This window comes from Saccopteryx bilineata, chromosome 2 (genome assembly GCF_036850765.1).
Source record: "Saccopteryx bilineata isolate mSacBil1 chromosome 2, mSacBil1_pri_phased_curated, whole genome shotgun sequence".
Classification (NCBI taxonomy): domain Eukaryota; kingdom Metazoa; phylum Chordata; class Mammalia; order Chiroptera; family Emballonuridae; genus Saccopteryx; species Saccopteryx bilineata.
Window position 1 is genome coordinate 293,568,206 of NC_089491.1, and position 12,746 is coordinate 293,580,951.

General features: G+C 37.8%; 1 protein-coding gene across 2 annotated transcripts in view; it reads left to right on the forward strand.

Annotated features, from left to right (window-relative positions):
• ODR4 (odr-4 GPCR localization factor homolog) overlaps positions 1-11,432 on the forward strand; it is a 36,586-nt gene extending 25,154 nt beyond the window's left edge. For both annotated transcript variants that reach the window (XM_066261357.1, XM_066261356.1), the window contains exons 13-14: positions 9,199-9,309; positions 9,990-11,432. In XM_066261357.1, coding sequence (XP_066117454.1) covers positions 9,199-9,309; positions 9,990-10,057 — 179 coding nt within the window. In that variant the 3' untranslated portion in view covers positions 10,058-11,432. The remainder of the gene's footprint in view (positions 1-9,198; positions 9,310-9,989) is intronic.
• The last annotated feature ends 1,314 nt before the right edge of the window (positions 11,433-12,746 follow it).

A 12,746-nucleotide genomic window follows, 5' to 3' on the forward strand; every position in this document is an offset into this window, starting at 1 on the left:
TCTGAGGCATTTAAAAATATGTCTGGTTTTCACATATATAACATGTAGCCAGTGTTTTCCTGGAAAATTGTACCAAAATTTAACATACTAAAGGTTTTTCTAAGCCTAGTAAATCTTCATAAAACAAGTGTAGCCTTAAGTAGGTGGAAATCTAAGGTTTTAAGGTATTTCCTTTATTATAAGAAAAGTTTTCTCAAAACCTATTATTTTGATTAATTACTTGGTTAAACATCATGTTACAAAAGTTTTTAAAAATACTTTATTAAATGTCTTCTCTATACTATTTGGCTTTACTTTCCTATCCCCCCCCCCCCCCCATATAATTGAAGTGCTAAGCTGCAATAGGCAGTTCTAAAAATCAGATCATTATTTTTAGTAGAGCATAGATTTGCTATATTATGTTAATTGTGTGATGCATTTTCTCCCCGACCATTACTTTCACATTTGACATTACATTCTGGAAGGCTACTTTTTTGTTTTGCTTTGCTTTGCTTCATTTTTGTTTTTGTTTCCAGTGAGAGTGGGCTGTGAAAACATGTTTATAAATAAATGTGTACATATATGACAGACTTCCTGAAACATTTGAAAATGTGTGATAGAAATAATTATTTATAAATATCATTGATTATTGATTACATAGCCATTTATCAATTATGAAATTTCTGGTATCATAGTAGAAAGTCTTTAGGTTACTTTTTTGTTTGTTTTTGTTTTTTCAGAGAGAGAGAGGGATAGACAGGGACAGACAGACAGGAACGGCGAGAGATGAGAAGCATCAATCATTAGTTTTTCATTGCGCGTTGCAACACCTTAGTTGTTCATTGATTGCTTTCTCATATGTGCCTTGACCGTGGGCCTTCAGCAGACCGAGTAACCCCTTGCTGGAGCCAGCAATCTTGGGTTCAAGCTGGTGGGCTTTTTGCTCAAACCAGATGAGCCCGTGCTCAATCTGGCGACCTCGGGGTCTCGAACCTGGGTCCTCTGCATCCCAGTCCAACGCTTTATCCACTGCGCCACCGCCTGGTCAGGCCTTTAGGTTACTTTTGAGTATGGATGTTTATGAAATTTGAATATAGCAGTATCTAAGTCCTTTTTCTAATTCTAATTTCTTAGTTATTCCTCTGTTGCTTAACTGTTTCCTACCCCTCACAGTAGTAGAGTATTTGATTCAAAGTTCTCTTGTTAGTATGGTGAGTCAGGCAAATATCTGGTGAATCTCTCAGTCAAGTCTCAGGTTAATTGGAGACCACCAGGTTTGTTAACAACTCTAGGTTAGCAGTACTTGTGATGTGGAATAGTAAGCTTAAAGGGGGGTAGGGAGGGACACTCCAAATTGCTCAGTACCTGATGTTAAAGCAGCAGCTGTGTTTCAATTTTTTGAAAACTATTATTTTTAAAATTAGAGCTATAGCATATTCTCTAATTAATAGAGATTTTGAAAGTAAATTGATAAAAATGTTCGCTACTTTTCAAAATGTTTCTTTTCCCATATTAGCGACTACAGTATCTCTGCAGTTTTGTGAATTTTTGTTTGTTTTGTGCACTTCTTTCTCTAGTACCCACCATTCATTCTCTTCTCTTCTTTATAATCTGAATGCATTTTATATGGGACTGTTAGAGTTGATGTAGTTCATCCTCTATCTTACTGTACTGAAATCTGTGTTCCTATGGGTATTTAGACTCTATTCTTCCTTATTCTGAGGACCCATCTTCTTTCCTGTAACCTACACTTTGTTTAGTGATCTGGAGCAGTAAAGCATTAGTACTTCTTTTGGGAAACATGCTTTAAACTTGAGAGCAACTGTCACATCTTAAATATTTTAGAGCCAGAAATTCCCACATACTTTTAACTATTCTCTTTATTACAGTTTTCAGGACTCATTTTTTCTTACCACTTGCTTGCCTTCCTCTAGATTAGGAATTTGTAACTTGTGGTGTCCAAAACCTGTCAGGTCATAGATGGCTTTTGGGAGATCCACAAATCACTTGAAAGTAATTGTATAATATTTTTCTGGGGAAAAGATCTATAGCTTTCAAAGGGTCCTCGACTTAAGAAAGATTAAATTAAAACTGCTTCTTTAGCCCTGGCCGGTTGGCTCAGTGGTAGAGCATCAGCCTGGCGTGTGGATGTCCCAGGTTCAATTCCCAGTCAGGGCACACAGGAGAAGTGACCATCTGCTTCTCCACCCCTCCTTCTTCCCCTTTCTCTCTCTCTCTCTATCTCTCTCTCTCTTCCTCTCACTCTTCCCCTTCCACAGCCATAGCTTGATTGTTTCAAGTGCATCGGCCCTGGGCATTGAGGATGGCTCCGTGAAGCCTCTGCCTCAGGTGCTAAAAATAGCTAGGTTTCAGGCATGGCTCCAGATGGGCAAAGCATCGGCCCCAGGCAGAAGTTGTCCTGTGGATCATGGTTGGGGCGCATGCGGGAGACTGTCTCTCTATCTCCTCTCCTCTCGCTTGGAAAGAAGAAAGAAAGAAAAAAAACCTACCTCTTTAAATACACTCTGGTTTCCCTTTCTTGAAATATATATTATATATTACCCTGAATTGAACCTAATACTCCAATATTAGCTATTTATATAGAACCTACTAGACACTGTTTATAGAGCCTTACAAATACAAAATCATTTAATCCTATAACAACCCTATTATTAGCTCCATTTTCCAGATGAGAGACTTGAGGTTTAGAAAGGTCAGGTAACTTTGCCAGATTACATCGCTGGCAAATGGTGGAGCTTAAAGTTAAGCAGTTTAGTCCTAGAGTCTGTACGTCTGTACTTTTTTTTCCTAACAATTATTTTTACTACCTTTGTGTAAGATCTAGCCAATATAAACTATAAGGCTATTTCTTTCCATGATTTAGATACATATTTTAGCCTGGGCCTCTTAATTCTGTCACTTAAATTTTTTTTTCTTAAATGAATGATGTTACATTATCCTGGTTTAATTTTAGCTTGATTATGTCAGTATAATTTTTCATGAAACTAAGATTTTTGGAAGTAAGTACCTAGAATGATTATTTCCCTGATCTTTATGCCTAAAACATGATAGACATTCATAAATATTTATTACCAACAGACCGACATGTACTAAATAGGTCATTTTTAGGAAAGTATAGCATGTCTTTTTTTAATACTTATTTTATACTTGAAAAATGATAAACTTATGCTTCTCCAGACATAGGGTTTCAGGATTTGTACAGTGCACAGTGCTGAGCTTGATGAAGATTTTAAAAGGAACTAATAGCCATAGCTCTCCCGCTCAATAGTTCAGAACATTTAAAGGGGTGTGAAACGTTTAAAACATTGCTCCAGAAATATTAATTCTAGTTTATAGCATTTAGTATGTCTACTTAAAAGGTATTCATTAAGCACTTGCTCTGTTCAAGGCAATGTGATAGATACAAATCAGTGACCAGATTTCTTTCCTTAAGAAGCCTGTAGTCTGATTTGAAAGATTGAATGCTTATGCATTATTAGTTAGGCAGAGCATAAAATAAGGTTCTAAGAATAACTAAGAATTTAATCAAGATTAATGACCAGAAGTTTAGGGTCTCCAGTGATTTGGTTAATAATTCAGTTAGAAAAAAACCTATTTTGACTTTTGGTTAGCAATATCCTATAATCCACCATAGCAAAGTTTTGACATTAGTATTTTTAAATTTTAGGAAGTTCTTTGCATTTTAAAATTCTTTATTATTACTCTTTATATTTCACGTTAATTGAAAGCACATATCTGTTGTATAAATTGATGCTCTATAATATACAGTATATAATCCCAAGTATATTAAAAGTACCATGGTTTTGAATGATCATATGAATTCTTTGAACTATTCTTATAAATAATTAAAAGATTTATTTTTAGCCTCAAGGTAATATACTTCTTACCTATTATCAAGTTTGAATGTTATTTTATGTTGAGTTATTTTTAGTATTTATATATAGTAAACATCCTGTTTCTCAGCTTTCCTTTGGTAAGCTTTATCATTAGCACTGTTTATGCCATATTAAGTATTAGTTTAGTAACTATGAAGTATTTTAAAATATTTTTTTAATCTTAGATGGCATAAATATTAATCCATTTGTCCTTGTGAGTTTTTCTTTTTATAAGCTTTTAATATTAGCACTTGTTATATGTTTGAACTATATTTTAAAATTATTTCCTGTTAATCTTTATTGATGCTGGCAGTCTAGTGTAGAGATGGAATAACTGAGTAGGAAGAGTTTAATATTACAAGGACAAAAGAAACAAAACAGCAGTTTGGAAAGTTTATAAGGTATGTGCTATATCAAACCTAATGTTCCTAAAGGGCATTATGTATTTTTCTAGAATCATAGAATGTATTGAAGGTACTGCTTTAATGTGGTAGGTATGATTCTTTTAGGGCTGCCTTGCTTATGAAACTTAATCTCAGCTGAGTGAGTGCTTGATTACTGTTTATTGATTGCCTATTACTCATTAGGCATTAGGGTTCTAGAGTTCAGATATATAGTTCTGACTCTCAAGACGCTCACAGTATAGTGGGGAATACAGAGAAATGGGTTATTCAAAAACAGGATGGTTAATGTGATGAGAGTGGAATGAACAGAGAGTTACCATAATTTTTTTTTTTGTATTTTTTTTTTTTTTTCATTTTTCTGAAGCTGGAAACAGGGAGAGACAGTCAGACAGACTCCCGCATGCGCCCAACCGGGATTCACCCAGCACGCCCACCAGGGGCGACGCTCTGCCCATCCTGGGCATCGCCATGTTGCGACCAGAGCCACTCTAGCGCCTGAGGCAGAGGCCACAGAGCCATCCCCAGCGCCCGGGCCATCTTTGCTCCAATGGAGCCTTGGCTGCGGGAGGGGAAGAGAGAGACAGAGAGGAAAGCGCGGCGGAGGGGTGGAGAAGCAAATGGGCGCTTCTCCTGTGTGCCCTGGCCGGGAATCGAACCCGGGTCCTCCTCACGCTAGGCCAACGCATATTTTTCTGAAGCCGGAAACGGGGAGAGACAGACTCCCGCATGCGCCCGACCAGGATCCACCCGGCACGCCCACCAGGGGCAACGCTCTGCCCACCAGGGGGCGATGCTCTGCCCCTCTGGGGCGTCGCCCTGCCGCGACCAGAGCCACTCTATTGCCTGGGGCAGCGGCCAAGGAGCCATCCCCAGCGCCCGGGCCATCCCTGCTCCAATGGAGCCCTGGCTGCGGGAGGGGAAGAGAGAGACAGAGAGGAAGGAGGGGGGGGGGGGTGGAGAAGCAAACGGGCGCCTCTCCTATGTGCCCTGGCCGGGAATCAAACCCTGGTCCCCCGTACACCAGGCCGACGCTCTACCGCTGAGCCAACCGGCCAGGGCCGAGTTACCATAATTTTTAGCTCAGGCACTGTACCTGTAAGGGATTCAGGAAAAACTTCTCAGATCAGGCAGCATTGAGTTCATTTTGAAGGATGAGTACAGTAAAAGGAACTCCAGGCTTCTCTGGGAAATGAACACTGGCATCAGTTCTGCTGTGGCCACAAGAACAGGACTGGTCTACAATTATATTAGTTTTGCTTCATCAAATATTTGTTAAGTTAGAAGGAATTATTTAGTGATCAGTATATTCTTAATAATGAAATGTCACATTCCCAAATTATGGGATAGGGTGAAAAAAACATTTTAATAGAAAAATTAAATGCTTTTACATAAACATCCTATTGGTTTATAATTAGATTCACTTATTCACTCATTTGTTCATTTATTAATTTACTAAAAAATATTAGATGCATAATTTTACCAAGAGATTATTTTAGCTGAGTCCTGGTCTGTAATTTACAGCCATATAACCTTAAACAAGTCCCCTCTTAACCCCAGATTCTTGTGGTTGATACAAGACTTTAGTAAAATGTTAGGGGAAATGCATTCTAAACAGAAAAACTTACATAAATGCAGCATATTAACTAGTGTTATTATAAGGCTTTAAAGTAATTACTCCTTAATTATAATGAAAAATGTTAATATTAAAGTGTAAAAGTAATTTATTGTACCATGCATAGATTTTCCTAGTTTTTTAATATAAAATAAACCATAAAAATAGAGTTAAATATTTAAAAATTAAAGTAAATTACTAAACAATTAGCATTAAATTTTTTATAAGTATGTGCCTTTAATTTCTAAGTTTTCCATGTTCTTATTTGCTTATTATTTAATAATTTCTGTTCTATAATATAGTTGCCAAGTAGTTGCTATGTATAAATACATATTTTGCCAAATACAGATCTTAAAATAACATACTTTTAAATGACTTAAGGGATGAAGAACAATTTGTCCAAATGACTCATGTAAGGTGAGGGATAACTATGGCTTTAAAACTTCTTATATGTATTAGTCATCTCTTAGTATATATTAACTTAATAATTCAGAGGTACTTAATCCACAGTATCAGCTAAAATTTTGGAAACACGCCTTTAAAATCTGATGACACTCATTTTGCCAATTCTGTTTTGATATCTGAAATAAAATTAATTTTTGCTGTTTGGTTAACATGCTAATTATAAAGAAAAAGTTATACTGGCGATGTATTTTTATGGCTAAATCACTTACTGTAGTGAAACCTCATTAATTTAGAATTCAGAGGTGGAGAAGAAGACAGCTAACCAAGAGTTCAAGTCCTAATATATTGCTTAAAGCTTCTAAATAGCCTTACTCACCTATCAACAGCTTGGAATGAAATGGAACATATCAACAACTTAGCATGTATTCATCATGACCCTTGTTTTTTGTTAACAGTTGCTCAAGAAAGTTGTTTCCTTACATGATTAATTTGAGATTTGTTTGAAGTTAATATACCTGGTTGTAAGACATAGTTAAGGTCTGATTTCTTAATCACATGTCACTTACATTTGAGTTTCGGATAACATATTAAAGTATTGATAAAATAACATAGTGTCTGAGATTTGAATTAAGAGTTTATAAGCCCTCACCAAAAGTAACCACAAATAGTTATTACGAGGCTTTTCTTATCTTTGAAAATTGCTTTGCTTCAGTAAAATTATCTTGAATTTGTATCAAATCACAGGATTTTGACAGATTTAAAGATGGAAATAGCAAAGCAATAGGATGTCTTTTTTTAAAGAAGTAAATTATTTATGCAGAAGACTTGACCTATTAGAATGTGATCTTCACATATAATAGTTCAGTGTTAAATGTATATAATGTATGTATATATCATGACAAATGAAACCATTTTTGTGCTCTTTGTATACAAGCGCTCAAGAAAAAAATATTCCTTTAGGAATTTTGTATAATTCATGCTTTAGCCAATATTTTTATGTGTTGCCTGATAGAAGGATATTAGTGACCCAAAGAAAAAGTTTTTTAGCAGTGATATTTGCAGATTAAAAAGCCAAGGTTTACGTATGTCTGTGAGTGTGTTTTATTAACATGAATAAAATTGTATTCATTCAATTTTTTGACCTCTAGATGAAGTTAGGGGAAGTTGGGAGCTGATAGGCTAATGGAGGAAGGAACTAAGGTCTTATGGCTTTTAAGAAAACAAGAAGCGGCCCTGGCCGGTAGGCTCAGTGGTAGAGCGTCGGCCTGGCGTGCAGAAGTCCCGGGTTCGATTCCCGGCCAGGGCACACAGGAGAAGCGCCCATGTGCTTCTCCACCCCTCCCCTCTCCTTCCTCTCTGTCTCTCTCTTCCCCTCCCGCAGCGAGGCTCCATTGGAGCAGAGATGGCCCGGGCGCTGAGCATGGCTCCTTGGCCTCTGCCCCAGGCACTAGAGTGGCTCTGGTCGTGGCAGAGCGACACCCCGGAGGGGCAGAGCATCGCCCCCTGGTGGGCGTGCCAGGTGGATCCCGGTCGGGTGCATGCGGGAGTCTGTCTGACTGTCTCTCCCCGTTTCCAGCTTCAGAAAAATACACACACACACACACACACACACACACAAAAGAAAACAAGAAGCTTTAGAATATAGGAGAGTGAAGAGCCCTAGAGACAGGTTGATAAGAAGTTATTTGCCTTTGTAACTAATTTGATATGAATAGGGAAAAAAGAGAACAATATTATGTGTGTTTTTAAAGTATTTCAGTCCTATGCTAAGAGGATATAAAAATGGGGGTTTCCTTGATCCTCACAAGGCAGTTACTGAGGATTATTTCTGAAAATGACAGTCAACTTTTTCTTCATGGGAAATTAATAAGAAGTAGACAATCTTTTATTTTTCTTTCATCCATTTTGGTATCCTGGGTATCTATTTCAGTAAGTTTATGTGTCATCCTTGTGAGACTGTGCTAGTATATTGAGACACATACACACTGTAAGGGCATTTTAAATCCATACAATTAAAACCACTGGTGTTTGTGATCTCTAAGAATGTTTTCAGTTCAAACACTTTTAGTCAGTGTTAAATAAATTCAGGTAAACAAGAATTATTGTCAGCGTAGTGAATAGCAAGAAAACTTGTATTTGAATCTTCAGTCTACTGCCCATGACCCTCAAATATGCACTAACTTCCCAGGCTTTATATTCCATCTGCAAAGTGAGATAATGTGCTTGCCTTGGTTAACATTGAGCTGTTTTAAGGTCACATTTTTTACCATTTTTCACTTGTATATTTCAAATTTCGTGTTAGATCAAGAGTCAGAAAACTTTTTGGTATGAGGCCAAATAATTAATATTTTAGGTTTTGTGGAACACATCAGTTCTGGCCTATGCACTGCAAGTGTGGCCCATGGGCTGCTGTTTGGCTGATCCCCTATTTCCTTTATTTTTATTTTTATTTTTTTTGACAGAGAGAGAGATAAAGGGACAGATAGACAGGAAGGGAGAGAGATGAGAAGCATCAGTTTTTCATTGCAGCACCTTAGTTGTTCATTGATTGCTTTCTCGTATGTTCCTTGACTGGGGGGCTACAGCAGAGTAAGTGATCCCTTGGTCAAGCCAGCAATCTTGGGCTTCAAACCAGCGACCTGACCTTTGGGATTAAACCAGTGACTATGAGGTCATGTTAAAGACCCCACACTCAAGCCAGCGACCCAGTGCTCAAGCTAGTGAGCCCACGCTCAAGCCAGCAACCTCAGAGTTTCGAATCTGGGTCCTCTGCGTTCCAGTCCAATGCTGTATCTACTGTGCCACCGCCTGTTCAGGCCCCTATTTACTGTTAGTACCTAATTACTTGAAATGATTAATTGTCAAAACTACAATAGGATTCATTATTATTATCCTCTTGTAGCTTGTATGAGTTCCTCTATGAATAATGAAGCTTCATTGGACAACACAGATGATGAACAACCAAAAGAACCAATTAAAACTACAGTAATCTTGAAAATTCGACAAAACATAGGTATTTTATTTTATTTCTCTTTCCTTCTCTCTCTCTCTCTCTCTCTCTCACACACACACACACACACACACACACACACCCATATACTTAGGTACAAGGAGTTGACATAATTAACTTAAGTTTAATAAGTGACAAGAAAAACAACTAAAATTTTTGGCTCACAGTCAAAAATCTTTATACTTATAAATCATTTCTCAAATTGCTTTCCACAAAACAATAGTGTACATGTTCTTTGATCCGTAAGTCTGAAAAATGTGAAAGTGACTGCCACATTCTCTTGGAGCTTTTAAAGTACTGAAGTGCATTATAAATTTCCAGACTTGAATATAACTTTCTTTCATAGAACAGATATCAAAATCTGCAATGCATCCTGGGAACACCAGTTTGGAGAGCATTGGTGCTCCTATACTAATTGATTTCCAAAACGCAACATGCTTTTCTTCTAAAAACACCAAAAAAGTTAATAGGAAATGTCATCTTTAGGGGCACTTGGAATAATGCATTATTTGTCACTCTATCTCCAGAATCTAGCACTTTCTACCATACTCAGTAAATATTGGCTTAATCTAGCACTTTTAATAAAATAGAACAATAATTTTATAGTAACAAGAAAACTCAAGTCCTGAATACCATCTTTTGCTCATTCATTTGTATCTGTTCTGTGTTTTGTTTACTTTTAGGTGTGATTGCAGCGTTTGGCATTGCAGTTCTTGCTGCGGGCATCTCCTTCCATTACTTCAGTGATTAGGGTGAGGCAGAAATGGCTTCCTGATCACCCAGAGAACACCAACCAGCATGAGGGATAATAAAGACGCAAGCAAGCCTTCTGCACTCCAGACAATAGCAGCCAGATCTGCTGCCAAACGCCTGTTAGGTGTGCTTCTGACTAAAATGAAATCACCAGCTGCCTTGTTTAGCCCTGCTTCTACTGGCTCAGGCTTCCAAAAATAAAGTTATTTTATCTAGATGGAAGTTGCATGTAACAAATTAGTATCTATTTTTAAAAATGTTCAAAGTAATGGTTTATTTTCACAGATTTTAGTCCTCTTGATCTGGACACCCTATTCATCAGGACATTGAAAATTTGAATAGTTAGAGTTGACAGAATATCTTAGTGATAGAACAACAGGAGAGATTTCTACAGAAGTGGGGCCGCAACCTACTGAGTGAGTTCATACTGTGGGACCTTTGTAATGTAAATCAGCTCCAAAATTGATCGAGTTCTGATCAAGGGCTAGGAAACCTTTCCAGGAGTGAATCAGAAAGGATTGTCATAAATCATGTGCTTCCTCACCTTTGTGTATCATAATTGTTTTACTATATGAAATAAGACTTTTCTTCCAGCAGTGCATTAGACTAGGTACTGCAAAACACCTAGATCCTGAATCAAAATTTACCTTTGAATGCATTAATAAGCTCAAAGAAAGTAGGGGAAAGCTCCAAGAACCATACCTTTATTTTCCTTTCCCCACAAAAGTGAACACATTTTGAGTTGGGAATCGTGACTACTGGACTAAGCATCCAGGTGGACTGTGGTGGCTCAGACGGCAGATACCAACTGCAGCACCGCCTGACACGTTTGCCTCAGACCAGAACCACGGAGATTAAACTGAATCTGAGATGCCACTCTCGCTAGAACAGTTGAGTGGCCCTCAGTTTGTAGTACTCCGTGACTCCTAGCCAAAGCAAGGTAGAGGCCCAGGATTCTCACAGATTAAAGTAAAACAATATTCTTTAATGACTAGAGCTTACCAGGCACCTGTTGAAACTAGCCAACATGAGAAAGAACCTGAAGAAATAACCAATTTTTGATTAATTCTCCAAGGTCTCATCACCAACATACGTGAAAGATGGAGCCAAAGGCAGAGAGGCAAAATAAAACATATGGAGCTGCTAGAGGTGAGAAGTGTTACTTGAAATTTAAAAAACAAAACCTTAGACATGTTGACTATTATATGAGACTCAGCTGAAAAGGCAGTGAATAAACCAGAAGCCAGATCTGAAGAGATGGCCCTGTGCGCAGCAAGGAGAAATGAACTGGAAGAAAGAAATGCTAAGAGGTATGGAGGGACGAGTTATGAAGACGACAAGTACTAGGGAGAGAGAATAGAGGATAGAGAAATGGCAGTATTTGAAGAAATAACTTCCCACATTTATGGGGAAACATGAATTCATAAATTCAGGAAGCACACTATATCCCAAGCATATATAGATAATATTCATGCCTAAACCTAATATAATATAACTGCAAGATACCAAATACAAGATTTTAAAAACAATCAAAGGGGGAAAATGACCGATTCAGATGAGGCAAATGATTGGGCTTCTTAATGGCAACAATGTACCCAAAAGATGGTAAAATAACATCTTCAAAATTCTGAGACAAACAGATCAACTTAGAATTTGTACCAAGCAAGACGGAAATAAAGACATGCTCAGGTGAAATACAAATTTTACCATCAACAGACCTTCCTTAAAAAGACTGCAAAAGGATTATCTTCAAGAAGGAAAAGGATTTCAGAAGGATTATTAGAAATCAAAGAACTAGTAACCAAATGAAATGATAAACATGTAAATCAAGTGTTTATGGAAAACAGTTGTAATGAAGTGTTTACAAGAAGTAAAGTTGCAAACAAATGTAAAACTAAATAAACATTTTATGAAACAATGTGTACTTTTAAAATGGGATATAATTGAAAAACAATAGCTTATGAGGGGGAAATTAGAATTAGGGTTGTGAGGTGCTTTATTCCAAAATAGGTAAGATATTGTTTAACTTTAAAATTATGTTAATATGTGTAGTAAAATTTCAAGAATAACTACTAAAGAATAGATATGGGCTAACTCATTCTGGAAGTAAAGTTTAAAACATGGAGTAGGGCCCTGGCTGGTTGGCTCAGCGGTAGAGCGTCGGCCTGGCGTGCGGGGAACCTGGGTTCGATTCCCAGCCAGGGCACATAGGAGAAACGCCCATTTGCTTCTCCACCCCCTCCCTCCTTCTTCTCTGTCTCTCTCTTCCCCTCCCGCAGCCAAGGCTCCATTGGAGCAAAGATGGCCTGGGCTCTGGGGATGGCTCCTTGGCCTCTGCCCCAGGCGCTAGAGTGGCTCTGGTCGCGGCAGAGCAATGCCCCAGAGGGGCAGAGCGTCGCCCCTGGTGGGCGTGCCGGGTGGATCCCGGTCGGGCACATGCGGGAGTCTGTCTGACTCTCCCCGTTTCCAGCTTCAGAAAAATACAAAAAAAAAAACAACCTAAAACAAACAAACAAAAAACCCCAAAAAACATGGAGTAGGAAGTCACTAACTTAATACAAAAAAGGGAAGAAAGTATGGGTGGGAGGAGGGAGAAAGATAATTAAAATCAGACTAAAACAACAGATCATTTTTTTTTTTAATCTTGCTATAGCCTGGATTTTTTTAAAAAATGAGTCAAATAGCAA